The sequence below is a fragment of the Dendrobium catenatum genome, unplaced genomic scaffold (genome assembly GCF_001605985.2).
Source record: "Dendrobium catenatum unplaced genomic scaffold, ASM160598v2 fragScaff_scaffold_1221, whole genome shotgun sequence".
Taxonomy (NCBI): domain Eukaryota; kingdom Viridiplantae; phylum Streptophyta; class Magnoliopsida; order Asparagales; family Orchidaceae; genus Dendrobium; species Dendrobium catenatum.
This window is the reverse complement of record NW_021319683.1, coordinates 713,332-730,879: the sequence shown is the minus strand read 5'-3', so window position 1 is coordinate 730,879 and position 17,548 is coordinate 713,332. Positions and strand designations below refer to the sequence as shown.

The following is a 17,548-nucleotide window of genomic DNA, read 5'->3' as shown; positions in this document are numbered from 1 at the left end:
ACGAGATAATACATTTGGACTAATTTTATGTTAACGAAAAGTACATTATATGAATCCTATACTTCCAATTGAGCGAAGTTAACAAGAAAAATATATTTGGAAATTGTTAAAATAATTAACTATTTTATTAGATCATATGCCCTTCCAGCACGAATTCACGGCCTAACACAATTCTGTAACACGTAATTGTAAAAAAAAAAAAAACTATTTTATTAGAATAAGATCATAAAGGGTTCACGTTTTCTCAAAGAAAAAGATTTATCAGGGCATTCTAATACGTTTATATCTAAATAAAATGCTTTTTATAGCACACATTCTTAATTTTATGTCATAAATTATTTCATAGTACAACTAAATAATTAGATAATAGAGAAAAATTATTCTATGGGATGCTGATTGTCATCCGGAGATCAACCAGAATGTGTCACATCACCCCTTCACTCGATAACGCCGCTCAGTACTGCTGACGTGATTGTACCTGATTCGCCTCCGGACATAGAGCTGCGTCTGACGTCCGCACATAATAATTTCTCAATAATAGAATAGAGTCTCCAAGTGATGTCACATGTGACACCGCCAAGAAAACTTTTGATCAAACTTATAACGCCCATAGTTCAACAACGTAGCCACAAACAGTAAAATAATATATCCAGCACCAGTAATGTAAAGGCATCCATTCACATAAACCAAACATAAGCTGATACAGTAAAGCCTATGTTCATCAATATTATATCATAAATACAAGATTGTTATTCATAAAAGGTATAATTAGGGCATAGTTCAATCCTCACCGTCAGCCTACAATAAGACATTGAACAAAGTAACAGATATTATTGAGCTGCTGCACCAATAGGGCCAGGTTAAGGATTCCTAAATTCCAAGTGCACAAATCATCTCTACATGATAATCACAACCTGTAGAGTGCAAATCAGTGAGCTAATCAAATATTTTAGAGAAAGATTAAATTGATGTAGAAGGAGAATGGTTTCAAAATGGGAGAACTTCATAATATTTGATATTGGAGCAATTTTTTCTCCTCAAAATGGCTTCCATTTGATGTGCTTCATGCAAAGAGTTCAGTAAAAAGCAGTGAAATGCCAGAAGTCAGATTTTTTTTTTTAGAGAACGATAAGCAATAATCGTAAAATCTGTGATTCGAACTCCAAATTTAGAGATAGTCGGTAGCTGCAACTCAGATCCACAATAGGAATAGAAATTCTAATACCAAACATGTTACAGGGCAGTCATTAAGAACCAGTAGGAAGAAATTAATGTATCAAGATATATTGATGCAAAATGCATTAAATATATATATATATATATATATATATATATATATATTTATTTATTAATGAACTATTGCATTAAAATAGGACAGGACATAAAAAGATACTGCACTATTTTGTGATAAAATGTTATTCATTTGACAAAGAGTATTGTTTTCCACTTTTGCTAAAATTTTATTATCGCCCAAAGAAAGATGTATGCCAAAAGTATAATGAAATTTTTTACGATATGGTTGTTGGAACACTAATTACTATTAGAAGTAATTGTGAAGTGACCAAAGAATTTTCAATGATAAAGTATTACCATTGAGTCAATATATTTTTGAATTAATTATAAAGATATTTATAAAGAATATGCTGTAGTATGCTTTTCACAAATGACATAATTCTAATCGAAAAGATATCCACTAAAATAAGTGAAAGAAAATGAAAAAAAAAAAAAAACATTTGGAACAAAGAAGGCTAACTCTCCTAACCGGGTCATCAAAAGGTCATCGTTTAATGTAACCAAACCATCTATGGAGACTCTCTCTAATCTTATATTCCAATAGAGCTACTCCAACCTTTTCACTGATATGTTTGTTCCGTATCCTAACTCTAAGAGTAAAACCACTTATCCACCTGAGCATCCTCATGTAACAACCCGAAAATGAAAAGTATTTAAAAATATGAATTTTTGAATTTCTGATTGAACTAGAGCTCTTCGGCACTGTACTTATGAGCATTGCGGAGCTAGGTTTCAGAGCACAGCGACGCCAAAGGTAGCTACAGTGTTTGAGTCTTTATTCTATAGTAATTATGGATTCAAAATATAGCGTTGCAACGCTGGATTTGAGCGCTACGGTGCTAGACCACTAACAGAGTTATTATATATATATTCTATTCTAAACCTAAGCATGAAAGTATTCCAGTGCCGCCACCTCCCCCATTTCGATCGTGACTTGTTTGGGAAAGAAAGGGATAAGAGAGAGGAAGATGAGAGAGAAAATTGATTTTTTTTGTTTTTTCATCCGTCGCTTCTGTTGTAAAAAGTGTTTGAATATTTGTAAGTAACTATCATCTTCTATTTTAGATAATTTTGATTTCTACGGATTTATCTCTCATAAATTTGCCAAAAATGCATTATCTCTTGATTGTGTAAGCTTTCACCGTATAACTTTTGATATGTCATAGATTTGATCTTTTTGAACAATATGATATGATTTTATTACATTTTTACTGATTCAATATGTGTAAAGGAATTTCTGGGTAAAATGAGTAGGGAAAAAGATAGACTTGAAATGGGTTAAACAGTGTTATACTATGATTTAACATGAGAAGATTACAAGAAAATATGTACTGAAATTATTGATATGATTGAGTTATGCAAAGAATGTAATATTGCTACTAGTTTGAATCACTTGTAAGATTTTGATTACTTGCTAAGCTTTTATGCTCATTATGTGATTTTATATGAATTCAGGTAAATGTAAGGAGCCTGTGGATTGAAGCTTAGCTGTAATAATATTTTAGTTTTTTTTTTTTTTTTTTTTTTTTTTTTTGTTATATATATTCTTTTGTAACCTATGAAAGGTATTGTATATATTGTTTTGGACACTGCCGACAGAATGTAAATATTGACTACTAAAATAATGTGAATTATATTTTTCGTTGTTTGTTGATTTTCTTTAATGCAATTAATCAGCTTTGGATGTCAAAATGATCTGGATGTTTAACGATCTGGTTATTAAATGAAAGATAAAAGAAATAGGAAGAATTCAACAAATATTTAAAAAAAAAAGAAATTCTTTTACTTCAAATTTCAGGATGCGACACCTCATCTCTGCAACACTTAAGTTAATATTATGCTTCTCTTTTAATGGACAACATTTTGCACCAAAAAGCATTAAAGGTCTCACCATCTTACATAATTTTCTCTTAATTTTGAGAGGGGCTTTTCTATCACACAACAAATTTGATGCATTCCTCTACTTCAACCATCCAACTTGGATTCTACTAATAATATCCCCATCTATTTCACCATCACTCTGAACAATAGAGCATAATAAAATGCAAGGATTCAAGACAATAAAAATTAAAAAAAAAAATAAATTAAATTTAGAAAGTAAGATTCATAAACAAATTTATAAAAGTGTAAATAGCTCAGCTATATTGCATGGATTCAAGGCAATAAAAATATTATTTGATAGCTTAGTTGAACAAGGTAGAGATGATAATGCTAAGATTGAAATGTGGAAAAATTAGGAGGGATAAATTAAAGAATAAATATATTATAGGAATGGTTGGAGCAACGACTACTAAAGGTAGTTGAAAATAAGCTTAGGAGATTTGGACATGTAAAAATGGAGAATAGAAAATACCTCCATTAGAGGGGTAGACAAAATTAGAGTCAAAGGATAAGAAAGGAAAAGGGGAAGATCTAAGATAGCAAGAATAAGTTATTCAAAATGATTTATGAAGGTTCAAAATCTCAGGCATGCAAATAGTCGATATAGGGCTAATGAGGATGAATACAAACTAAATTTAGAGAATAAGATTTATAATGAGTGGAAATATTAAATCAAGGGAATTAAAAGTAATTATATTCATTCTATTATTTCATATGTAAGTTCCATTTGTGCATATTTCAATTACACATTTAACCTTAAATAAATTGGTGCCATGAGTCAATTAAATTGTGATATATGTCACCGTCGTTAAATATTCATCTCTTGGACAAATACTTTAAATGAACATTGGCCACTATTCCCTGTTGCGGATCTATGATTTATGATTTTGATGATAGCAAATATTCTTATTTCTCTACGGCTGCCTTACGTACTAACATTTCAGGTCCACACGATCAGACTGCAATTTGAAATCAGCTCAAGATTGGGTAGACTAGGTCTGAGTCAGTTTGTACACTTTTTCCTTTCTTAAGTCTATTGTATTTAGTGTGGCTCCTGATGTATTGTAGCTTGGAAGATTTTTTTGTTGTTCCCTAAAGATTTCTATTTTTGGTAACATCGTCCGGGACGATATTTATATCGACTTGGACGATCGGTCCAAAAGAAGAAATCATAATTAGGGCATCCTCATTAAGGCATCCCTCATGAGCTGATTGGCCTGGACGATACTTGTATCGGCCAGGATGATAAGTTCAATTCAGAAAGAATCAGCCGCCATGATCAAATTAGGTATTCATTGTTTTAGGAAATCAGCCAGGACGATATAGACATCGTCGAGGACGATCTAACTCAATTATGCCTAAATTGATCTGATATCTTTGGAAAGCATTAATGGCTGATTGATACAATCACATCGTCCGGGACGATCATAGGATCGGCCAGGACGATTGCCTGGACCATTTACATCAGCCAGAATCTATTCAGGGCGATGATCAGGACGATTGAAATCAATTTTAAACTAATCGTCCGAGACGATCGTGAGATCAGCCAGGACGATGTAATCAATTTTCTTCTGATCGTCCCAAATTGTCTCAGGCTGATGAGCTGAATTTGAATTGATCGTACAGGACGATATGTTTATCGTCCTGGACGATAATGTCAGCAAAGCCGTTTTGAGATCTTCTATTTAAGCTATGACATGACACTTTGTAAGTGTCTTTGGCAGCCATTGTAGCTTCGTTCTTGTGGGGGAAACTTGAAGAGAAAGCTTGAAAGGGAGTAAGGAACGGGTGAAGTCTGAGAGGGAGAAGATCCTGTAAGGGGGGACTCAAGGGAGTGTGGAGGGGGATTCCACACGGTTGCTCCAGCAGGCTTGCACCTTAATACCGTCGGATTCAAGGCTTGTCTCGAGGGAAGTTCACCAAAGAAGAAGATCTCTTTGGTGTCTAAGGACCCAGCGACTCCGCCGCACCGGGAAAGGTGGAAGTGATTTTGTAAGGGCTTCTCCGCCTAGCTGTAGGGGCTAAAGGAGAGACACTTGTTTTAGTGCAATACTTGGAGGGTGCCTCCAAGGAGTGGACGTAGGTCAAGGTTGGACCGAACCACTATAAATCCGATGTGTTCTTTCTTATTATTTGCTTCCGCATTTAATTTCCGCATTTGTTTTATTTGTGGTGATTTTGGTTTGTACTTTGCTTAAAGTTTCTTCTTTACCAATTCACCACTCTCTTTATTTAGCCTTGGGCCAGTTCTATAGGGCTTAACATCCCTACGAATTTTCAAGTGATATCAGAGCACTTTTTAGTGTCATCTGAGCACTTTCATTCCCTTGAACAGTTAGATCTTGATAAATAAAACTCAAAACAAAGCTCTGCTTTATCACATATCACGAAGTTGATGCTTGGTGCTTTAAGGAACTACCGCTTTGTGAATGGCCCAATTGGTGCTTGAAGAAATATCTTTGATGTGATACATGCAAGGAGTTTGCGAGAGATTAAAAAGAGAATTTATTGAAAGTTAATCAATATAAAATTTATGCGTCAAATCAAAGTAAGATTTTATAAAATTCGTAGTCTTCCACTTGTTTAGGCAAAGAAGTACATGAAGATTAACCAAAACACTCTTAATCCAATACAAAGGCAATAGTAACGTAATAGCTTATAACATGAATCCGAAATTTAATATTGAGATGTTCACCTTGAAGGTTTACTCTCTCTACGGTTCTATGGCTTAGCAGGTGAAGATCTTCCACACTAGACTTGAAATAACCACTAGGAAGAAAGAGCCGAGTAGCTTGGTTGTTGGGAAGGTAGCCGGAAGTGGAGGAGGCAAGGATCATCCGATGAGGAACCACGGTGTTCTTAGTCGTTGAAACTCGATAGTCTCGGCGAGGCAGAGTAAACAATGCGGTTGACGTAGCGTTCCACCGTGCTGTCGTACCCCCAATCTGGTTCGTAGAAAGGAGATCGGAAAATATCTCTCTCCTTGGGCGTTGTAAGCAAGGCCGTGGTCGATCTCAGGATTGTCCATACACCAATGACGTGGAGGGTGAAAAATCTTCTAGGCTTCTCTTGGCTTTTATTGACATAAGAATTATAATGCTCCAAGAGAGGGAGTAGGTGAGGGAGGCGGCTCAAAGAGAGAGAGGGGCGGCTTGGGTTAGGTCCAAAGAGGTGTGGGAAGGATTTAGTAAATCTGAAATTTGAATTCAGATTTCCTAAGGGAGGGGGGAGGTAAATTGCATTTTCAAAATTTATTCCAAAAAAGGTAATAGGGGCCGGCGGTTTGGGGTGGTATTAATGGGGTATTAATGATGATTGTCACTTAATTTGGAGAGGGATTAGGCTAGGTAGAGGGGCCGGCCATATGGGTGAGGATGATTGGGATTTTCTGTTAAGTGGGCCCCAAAGAAATAAATAGGGTATTTAATTAAATCTGATTTTATTCTCAGATTTAAATAATTTGGAAGATTTCCTTGCTTAGGTTTAGGCAATAGAAAAGTATTTGAAAATCCAATTAATTAATTGAATTCTCATTAGGAAGCTTTCCTAATTACCAAATCCTATTTTAGGAAAGGGAATAATGGGCTTTGAAATTTGAATTTCAAATTTAGGGATCATGGGGAGAGGCCGGAGGCTAGGCGTATGGAAGAGGATGGGGGAGGCCGTCGGGTGGGATTGTGGTCGGTGGCTTGGGCGACTGTTGGAGGCCTGCAGACAGGTGGTGGGGGGGTTCGGTTTTAAGAGGAGGGGAAGGGGATGGGGGTTTGGGCGACCGGTGGGTAGGTGGCTAGGAGAGGAGGTGGAGTTAGGGAAAAAAAAGAAGAAAAGATCGGGGCCGCAAACCTTGGAATCCTCCGAAGGTTGATGGGTACTGCTCTCACCCACCAAGAGTCTCTCCTCTCAAGAACTCACTCAGCGATCAAGCAAGAAAACTAAAATTTCATTCATCAAAATCATCTGATACAATAGAGGAGGCCACAATATATAGACCTAAGGAAATAAAATACAATGACGCAAATGCCCCTGGGGTTACAACTCAAGACAACTCAAAGAAAAGGGTACAATCGTAAATAGTAATTAATACATAAAACATCAAAATAAAGGTTGTGGATCGTATCCATCGCTCTGTGCCTCCTGCGTTGATATACTCGTCGAAAACGTCCGTTGTTGTCCTCATCAATCTTACCACTTAATGCTTAAAATATAAGTATCGCATAGGGAAAACCTTCCAGACCAATGAATTCAAAAGAAAATTACAAACGCCAAATGTTCACCACCTGCTCTAGCTTTGTACAGTACATATAGATACACATATGGCAGAATTAAAGTAAAAAATTTGAAATCTCATTGAGAAAAGCTAGAATGTTAAACCAGCAGATTTTGCTGGAAAAAATAAAAACCAGCATCAACTAAAAGTGCATTTCAAATATACCACACCTACAGTCATTCTAAGCCCATGCTAGTGATAAACTAACTACCTGATCTTCTTCTTGTTCAGATCAGCATAAGATTTCATTTCATCTCAACCTTGACCCCTTGAAGAAATAGTTTTATAAACATGCAAAATAATCGGACCTAATATAATCACAAATGTACTGCAGCTACCGTCTAGTATAAAAACTTATTTTAAGCAGTTTGCCAGGAAAGCATGATTGTCAGATATAGATACTGATTTAGCAAAACCAACTATAACAAAAGGACTACCTTATTACAAAGCCATTTCCGCTTGCAGTGCTGCAAGCTCATCTTCTTCAGCTGTATTCTTATGAGCAGCAGGACGGAGTGGTTGCTTGCCAGATGGAACACTGTGAACTGGGGCAGCAGGAGCTGTTGTAGCCGGTGTAAGAAGTTGTGCCTCCAACTCAGCTCCCTCCAATTCCTCAAGTTCTGCTTCAAGTTCATCCTGCCAGTGCAATATAGCCATGGTTCATCATATTCAAATTAATAAAAATAAATAAATATATATTACACACCTCATCAAAATCAGCTGCAGAACCAATAGGAGCAGAGAGTGCTTCCTGAATCTGTTTCATATTCTCGGTCTGCTCATTGATTTCATCCATAGTCTTGTCAACATCATCAATGTTGCTATAACAATTAATTGAGTGAGTATCAATGAAAACTGCATCGTTTTCTTGCACAAAAAAATTGCATGAACAGCACAAAACTATGTTTACAATAATTTCCATGAAGGGATTGAAAGCTTATAGAACAGAGGCATCAATTGGTACTGCTTTCAAGAAGTTTCGCATTTTGATAAATCTGAGATATCAAAATTTTGATGTGCGGAAATGTGATGGAAAGCGTTACACTGCATGTGTACCGCTCCATGGTTTCATCACTGTGGAAAACACAATTGCATGGCAGCTTGTGTATCTCTAGGGAGGTAAAGGTGACTTCATTTCATGTACACAAAACCAGTACAATATAACCAAATTAAAATTAAATATGGATGAAAACTTCAGAAGGTAGAATAATTACTTTTCAATTAAAACATAGTAACAATAGTATAATGAGAGAGATACCAGAACCTAACCCAGATGTAACATGAATACTTATAATTCAAAGTTACAATCAGAAGATTGAATCGGGACTAGAATATATCCATTCTGAAAGGAAGATAGATGGAAAAAATTGTTCATTTCAAGAACATGCTCAACATTTTAAAACCACCAAGGTATCAACATAAGTATGAAAGAGTTGGTTACTTGTACCATTCGTAATAATTTAGTAATTAGGTACTTACGTTGCTTTCTGCATAGCCTTCATTGCTGATGCTCCGGTTCTCAAAGCATCAACAGTTTCAGTTGTAGCTTTGGCACCTTCTAACATTATCATCTGAATTAAAAAAACTTCATAAGTATAAAGATCACACGGTAACAAGACACAGCAAGAAGAAACTTATACCTGATCGTGAATTCTTAATTGAAAATTTCCTAGCTGCTCGATTTGCTGTTCATAAAGCTTCTTCCTCTTCAAACATTGTATCGCAGCTATTATATAAATTAAAATAGATAATAGTTATTTGTATGCATTAAAACTAGGAATGCCATTTTTTATCACACGTAACCATTCAGAATTGGAATCAACATCTTCAAATGTTTATTGCATGAACAAATAACCTATTTGGTTAACGATAAGAAAAACCCTATATAAAGTGAAGGGAGTGGGACCATAAGCAGGGATGCCACAGTAGATAAGAAATGAAAGGATTTTTGGGTTGCCGACTCAAAACCAATTGGCTTGAGCGTCACCAGAATGTAAGTAAATCCAGCCTCTTCATTCAAATTCATCCCAGATTAACATAACCAAACAATCAAAGTGAGCATTGTCATTTTGATTAAAACAAACAACCTTTTCAAAATTCACATCTGATTATCTCATGCATAGGTTAGACTTCATACATTCTACAAAAAGTAGCTAAGGGAACAACGAAACCCAAAAGCTGAAGCGGACACTTATTGAATAAATTTAGAAAAAAGAAGGCAAGTTTAATATATTGAAAACATGCAAAAGTCCTACAGAGCAATAAATAGTCTTCAATGCAATACTTTAGTCAACTTTTTTAAACCCATCTGCTTTAGTCAACTTTTTTAGAATGTACATAAAACCGAAAGAATGAGATTTAAAGTTCAATGATTCGACTAGGGCTAAACCTAAGGCCAAATCAAGTATATTAAAAAATATTTAAATTATTTAAATATGATCTAAATAACATAATAATAATATAATAATGATGCACTTATAAATCATGCACTAACTTACATTATAAATTTGCACCTCCAGATTATTTATGTTAGATAATTTATAATTAACAAATAGATAAAAATTAATCTTATATAATTTATAGTTAAATACATAAATTTTTTAAGAATGATTAATAAAAAAATTAATATTATTCACATTATAAAAATTAATTTAAAAATATATTTAACAACATTTAGTGCATGTGCTATGAACTTGAGAATGTTAGTGCATTTGTTATTTATCTCACATTTGGGAGCTTTATCTTAGTATTATTTACATAGTATTTTAGATTTCCAATGCATGCGTTGGCAACTCAAATAGAGTGATGGGGCTGTGAAAAATCCTTGGTTTGGCACTTGGTAGATTATTGAAGGAATTTAATGCTCACTATAAAATTAAAAATACTTTAAATTTAAATTAATTTATTTAAGCTAAATATTGTATATTAAACTTATTAAATTAATTTATTTAACTGCTTAATGGGGGGATAATTAATTTAGTTGGTTCTAAGAAATTAGGACGGGTTCAATAATACGCCAGCCGAACAGGTGATTCTTAAAGTGGGCCGAATCGAACATATGATTGGTTCATGATTGAACCAACACATTCAATCCGATTCTTATTCATGTGCAAGGCTATACCTATCCAGATGCAAATAACAAGAAAGTTGAAAAGTAAGAAAACCAAACATAATATATTTTGTTACAATGGAATTAAGATAAAATAAATATCAAACCAAATTATTCATTACAAAAATCATCTTGCTTGACAACTTGTATGATCTCAATACACTCCTGTTATACTTGAAATCGATTGTTAAGAAAGAGAAAATAAGATATATAAAATTAGATTTTGTGAAAATTTCAATAAAATGTGTATTCCTAAAACACTCTTAATTTTAATCACAAGCTGTAACTATAATTTTGTCACTTTGACTACTGGATTATTTTGTCTCATATTTAAGGAGTCCGGGACTAAATCAAACATTTTATATGGTCCGAGATTAAATAGTTCTGACAAATAATCGAGGACCATTTTGGTCTTTTCTCTTTTTATTTTTAAAAATAAAATAAACATATTGAGAATCATCATCATCATAATAATAAGCCAAAATAGTCTTCTTTCCTTTATATGCATCATCATTTTTTTCTAAATCAAAATCTTCTTTACCAACCTCAATATCTTCATGCTCAATTAAAAGAGTTTTAAGCATACATAAAGATGCATTGTCTTTTTGTTTAGATTGATCTCAAATATTGTAGGTTTCTTCATAAACACCGCTAATATTAACCTATTAAACAAATTATAAATAATACTAATATTAAATTTAAACCCTAAATCATCAAAATTAAAATAGCATGCAACAGGGTCTATATATTTACCATAAATGGTGCAACTAGCACATACCATTTCAACGCAATGAGGTGTGCCGCACCACGCTATACATCATGGAGCATGCTATTTAGTGCTATTAGCATGTATGATACCACCTTTGATCTAAACCATTTTCCCTTCTCTAACTTTTGCACATTCTATTAATCAATATTATTGATTTTGTGCATGCTCGTAACGTCAAAAAAGAGGTTCCATTACTTGATCATTAATTGATGATAATCCTACTCTAAGCAGCTCTCTAAAATAATCATTAGTTATTATGTTCCCTTTTGTTTTAGACTATAAAGTAAGATAGAATATCATCCAGCCATACATAAGCACACCACTATTTCCCACGAAGACACTCTCTCTTACAATAATACAAAGAAATAACAGTATGTTGAAAGGAACGGTAAGTTCGGATATAAATAAAAGGCTGAGAGCAATCAAAACTCAATCCTGAACACGGAAAAAACATACCTCGTTTGTTTTTGGCTCTTGTAAACTCCTTGGCCTTTTCAACTTCAGCAGCAGCCTTCTTCAGAAGAACTTTCTCTTTTTTCTCTAGCATTTCAATTGTCTAAACCGTTTGAACGGACAACGTCTCAGAGAACAGTAGACATAGCAATAATAATAATAATAATAATAATCACTCATAATTTGTGTCAGTAAGCATCGTGGAAAGTTAAGAAAACATAGACCATACAAGCAGTCAAGCATTAATATAAGACTACAATGACAGGGCTGTGGTTCATAACTTCGGAGAGTATATATATATATATATAATATGTTTGCAATGCAGTTCATCTTAACCTAGTGTATGCTCCTAACAAATAGGCGTCCTCCTCTAGCATGTCAATTTCACAAAAGTCTTATTATTCCTCATACGAACAAAACAGAGGAGCAAATCCTAGAAGCAAATTCGCATTGCATTTAAGAACATCAATCTCTTGCATTTAGGGACAGCAATCTCATAAATCTTATATCAAATCCCATGAATCAAATAAAATTTTTAAAAGTACGAGACATCTATTTCATACCAAATCCACAAATTCATCTACCTACAAGAAAACATTGATACATGACTATTGAAACAAATTTCCACCTTTTGTTAAAGTAAGAAATAGTTACATTTGTTCTCCTTTGAATCTTCAAAAAGATAGAACTCAATAAGGTATCTAAGATAAAGCCACATAAAAAACAACGACGCCAACAGGGTAGAACAACCAAAACAAGCTGTTTCAGTACAGGAAACAAATCCATGTTGAAATTTGCAATAATAAAAACCAATCTTCTTGCAAAAAATAATTAATTCTGATAATCAAATTTGCACAGCTGATGCATCTTTATAACAAACCATTAACAACCACCATAAGTGATGTAGTTTAACGGCCAAAAACAAACTAGCAAGATATGTCTATAAATAAAATTTTGAATGGAAGGAGAATGGCATAATGAAAGAATGACAGTAATATCAAAAAATTCGTTTAAGAAGCACCAAATGAAAGAATGACAGTAACATCAAAAATTAAAGCTTTAATATAAGAAGCGCTGAAAGATATATGATAATCTCAGAAAAAATAAAAAAATAAGTGAACATAGGGTTACTTGATTGAACTTTCACAAAGTAGCAAGAGTAGTACCAGGAAAAGAAAAAATAACAGAAGAATATAGCAATTAAAAGAAGAATTTGATGTCATGCAAAAGAGAAACAAACGAGGCTTTAAGTGAGTCAAAAAATAACAAAAGATAATGATAAGTGTAACACGGAATGGTATTCCAGAAAACTAGCAGAATAGAGGATTTGTTATCTCTTTACAAAAAAAAAAGGAAAGAAAGAAATTTTGGTTGAGCATTTTAGGTTTTCCTGCAAGACTTAACCTCTAACAGTAGCGTGAAGTGAACGAATGCATCAGACTTGTTGTGTGATAGAAATGTCCCCCTCAAACTTAGAGGAAAATTTTATGAGATGGTGATTAGACATGTAATGCTTTATGGTGCATAATGTTAGTCATTAAAAGAGAAGCATAATATTAAGTTAAGTGTTGCAAAGATGAGGATGCTCAGGTGGATGAGTGGCTTTACTCTTAATGATAGGATACAAAATTAATATATACGTGAAAAGGTTGGAGCAGCTCCAATGGAAGATAAGATTAGAGAGAGTCGCCTTAGATGGTTTGGTCACATAAAACGGCGGCCTTCTGATGACCCGGTTAGGAAAAGATGTATTAGATTTGACTTATGTTAAAAAAGATAAAGACAAACCTAAATAGACTTGGCTTTAAAATATTATAAATGACATTTCTTTATTAGATTTAAACGAGAAATTAACTTTTAACATGGCACAATGGAGAAAAAGGATTCATGTAGCTGGCCCCACATAATAGGATAAAGACTTGTTGTTGTTGTTGTTATATTATTATTATAATTATTATTTCTTAGAATTTTATCCTTTGATAAGAATCATTGCTTTCCCAAATGAGAAAAGTTAAGGGTTGATGTTAAGTTGATAACCAACTATAAAAATCGTCAAAACTAATGGAATGAATCTAAATATGAAAATTCTTAGCATCCAAAAGTGATGCATCATGATCTAGCATGCTCATGGTGATAAGTACGCAAGAGTCTATTAGGATGTCACCCTAAATGGTGTGCTGCAACTTAGGTTGATTGATGTGAAAAGTAGGAAATGTTAAGGTAGGACATCACACTTAAGTGATGAGCACAACTTAACCTGATTATGATGAGGCATAAGGATTGATTAGGTCTAAATCTAAGGTTAGATTTGTTATATAGAATTTAAGGGCTTTAAATGAGAAGTTAAGAGAATTCATGTCAGCAATGATTAAAAGAAGAATAAATATTACTTGTTTACAAGAAACTGGATGAAAAAAAAAAAAGCAAAAATAAAATGACATTGGGAAGGCCATAAGTTATTGCACATTGAAAAGATTAATAAAAAGAACAAGATTGAAAGAATAGTGGAAAGGTTTGTGATAAATTGGTAAATGCTTGTGATAATAATAATAATAATAATAATAATAATAATAATAATAATAATAATATCCATATGCTAGCTAGAAGATTAAATAGTTTAGGTGAATAGACTATTGATAGAGCGATTGCTATTAAGATAATTATTAACAAAACATTATGAATGTGGTAAATGCTTGTGCATCTTAAGTTAGATTAGAATATAGTTTTAAATTTTAATTTTGGAAAGAAATTATTGATTACATAATTTTGGATCTATGTATTGGACAGTAAAAAAGTCATTGATATCTAAGTTGAATGTAGCAAAAAAGAGGATGTTAAAATGAACAGTGGAAGAATTTAAAAAAAAAATAAGATTAAAAATTATTAAATAATAGAAATGATTGAAGTGACATCCATTGAAGATAAGATAATCGAATATAAACTTGAGTGATTTAGGGGTTGTTTGGATTCAAGTAAGATTTAGTAAATCTTGGAAATCCGAATTTATTAAATCATGAGCAAATATTACAAACTGTTTGGCTTGAAAGATGTTAAATCCTAGTAAATCATGCGAAACTGTTTAGCAACATAACTCAAGATTTAAGGAAATTAATTCATTGAAAATGTAATTCTAATAAAATAATACTAATTATTTATTAAATAATAATTAATTATTAATTAATAAAATATTAAACTAAAGATAGAAACACAAAAAAAATTAACCTCTAACTTTTAAACATAAACCTAAAAATCAATTATAACTACACGAAAAATTGAATTGTCATATTATCCAATTGGTTGGTTCTCTTTTCCTGTGACCTACTATGAATTATTATTTTTCTTTGCATTAGTTGTCTATTTCTATAATTTCTCTTCTCTTTGGTACGTCTATGCTCTTCTTAAAGCCTTATGCCTATTTAGGGTTTGCTTTTCCTCGTCGTCATTTCCTCTTCGCATTTCTTCTTCAATGTTGCTTTGGCTTAATGTGCTTCGTTACTACTTCAGCTTCGCATATTTCGTGGGAAGTAGAGTTTTGAAAAAGTCACTAAGAAGCTTCTTAGCCTTTGATGGACCGCTGAGGCTATGCACCCCACTAAGATGGACAACGGGCAAGGAAATGAGGGGGATCAAAAGGGGAATAATTCCACCTTTAATTAATTACCATAGGAAACCAAAATTGGGAGGAAATTATGAGAGTTTATTTAGAGTAAGGGGGGCTGATTTGAATTCATATTTGGGAGAGAATTAGGAATAAATTATTTAAAGAAATGGGGCTTATTTGAATTAGGTTTATTTGATTTTCATGATGTGATTTGTGTGTTTGTTGTAATTTTTCTTTGGAGTTGTTCCTAGCAGCGCCTATAATTTGTGGAGAGCTGATCTACCTCTCGAATAGTAGATCAACTTGTATCTTGATCAAAATCTTATCAAATTGGTATAAAAGCATGATTAGGAGCCTATGACGCCGAAAAAAATGGATGATTTGAAAAAGAAACTAGGATGAGAAGTTAGCCAACTCAAATCTGAATTTGAGGAACGTATGACATCCATGGAATGAATGTTTTCTAACTTAGAGGACATGATTAAGAAAATATTGGAGCTTCACACCCAACCGGCAACATCATAGGTGAGAGCACTGGAGGGTGGCCAAGGAAATGGGGGAAACCCCAATATCAGCACAATGGGGGATGATCGAAAAGTAGAAATCTTTGGCGACAGGGAAAATATGCAACCTTTTGAACATATAAGCAGGAGGAAAATGGGTGAAGGATGTGATATGAGGAGAAATTGGGAGGAAGAAATGGTGAGGGTTGATTTTGAGTAAGAGGATATCTATGAAAGGAGGGGTGAGAGAAAAAAATGGAGAGATTACAACAATCGCCACATGTGAGGAGCCGAGGTGAGGAAGATAGGGCGGAGGGGATGCGAGAGTGTGAAAACTGAATATGCTCATTTTTTAGAGAGAATATGCTCATGGGTGGATCTATAGAGCAGAGAAATACTTTGCGGTGAATGGGCTGACGGAGGAGAGTCTCACAGTGGCGGCTCTATGCTTGGAGTGGAAGGCCTTGTCTTGATATCAATGGAGAGACAGAAGATATCAAATCCGATTGTGAAGGGAGTTCAAAATAGTTTATTAGAACGTTTTCGAACTAGTTGGGAAAGAGACTTTTACGAGCAGTTCTTTGCCCTAGTTCAAGAAGGGACAATGATGGATTATCAACAGAGGTTTGGGTACCTTTCTAATCGATTGGAGAGGCTATTTGAGAAGTGTTGGAGGGGAATTTCATGAAAGGGTTCAAGCCAGATATTAGGACCGATGTCCAATTATTAAGGCCATGAGGGTTGGGGGAGGCTATGGAGCTAACCTAGTCGGTGGAGGACAAAAACTCACTTTAAGGCAGCAAGGGAAGCAATACGAGAGCTTCAAACATGACGACGACAACTTTTTTGGCACCAAAGGTACAGTCTGTTCTCATTTAGAGAGAAGTGGCAAGGCTCAAGGGAAATTTCAAGTGGCTGACTAAAACATTAATTTATAGACCCCTCCCCCTCTTTGGAGAGGATGATGATTATTATGAATGAAAAAATTTGTGCACCTTGTTTCTTGGAGAGTTGTGAGATTTTGAAGTCCTTAGATAAGGGCTAGGCACTGCCCATCAGCCGTAGGAACTTCCCTCCCCACCTCTCCTCTTAGCTGTCGGCCTCTCTCTCCCCCTACGCTTGGCCGACCCCACCAAACCGCCGGCTCATCCTTTCCTCCTAATCGCCGGTCTCCCCCTTCCCCTTATGTTTGGCCGACCACCACCAAATCGCCGGCTCCACCTCCCCTCCTAGCCGCTAGCCACCACCCCTTCCTTTGACTCCCAAAATTTCAAACCTAACATTCAATACTTATCTAACTTGACTCATTATAAATTTTGAAAGTCAATAATTTCATATTCAAGTAAATTTAAATTTGAAATTTCTTTCCAAAATGAGAAGAGTTATGTTAGAAAGGTTTCCCCCAATCATGCTAATATTAATTTAAATAGAGGTTGCCCTAAATTTCCTTCCCAATTTAGTGTCCTAAATTTAGCAACCCATTTAAACCCTCTCATTAATTCCCTCTCCCTAGCTTTGCCACCCCGCCACTCTTGCCTCTGTTAACCCTCATGTAAAAATTAAAAGAACAAAAAAATTAACTAACCTGTAAGCCGTTGGATCCACGATATCTGCCCGAAATCCCGAAATCAAGCAAGGAATCCCGCTGAATCCTGCAAGCTCGGCGCCGTTT

At 34.4% G+C, this 17,548-nt stretch overlaps 1 protein-coding gene across 1 annotated transcript; it reads right to left on the bottom strand.

Annotated features, from left to right (window-relative positions):
* Positions 1–636: 636 nt before the first annotated feature.
* On the bottom strand, positions 637–11,926 carry LOC110115922 (vacuolar protein sorting-associated protein 32 homolog 2-like). Its single transcript, XM_020849333.2, has 6 exons — positions 11,776–11,926; positions 9,082–9,167; positions 8,921–9,012; positions 8,148–8,262; positions 7,879–8,077; positions 637–914 (listed from the first exon to the last, which is right to left on the bottom strand). Exons 1-5 carry the CDS (start codon positions 11,864–11,866, stop codon positions 7,883–7,885), a joined length of 579 nt encoding a protein of 192 aa, XP_020704992.1. The 5' UTR covers positions 11,867–11,926; the 3' UTR covers positions 637–914; positions 7,879–7,882.
* Positions 11,927–17,548: the final 5,622 nt, after the last annotated feature.

Bases quoted from the DNA above. Each gene is read 5' to 3' on its own strand.
- LOC110115922 (XM_020849333.2), bottom strand. From the start codon at position 11,866: ATGCTAGAGAAAAAAGAGAAAGTTCTTCTGAAGAAGGCTGCTGCTGAA. The intron at 9,168-11,775 runs GTATGTTTTTTC...TTTATATAATAG, and splicing joins AAGAGCCAAAAACAAACGAG to CTGCGATACAATGTTTGAAG. The intron at 9,013-9,081 runs GTATAAGTTTCT...TTTTTAATTCAG, and splicing joins AATTAAGAATTCACGATCAG to ATGATAATGTTAGAAGGTGC.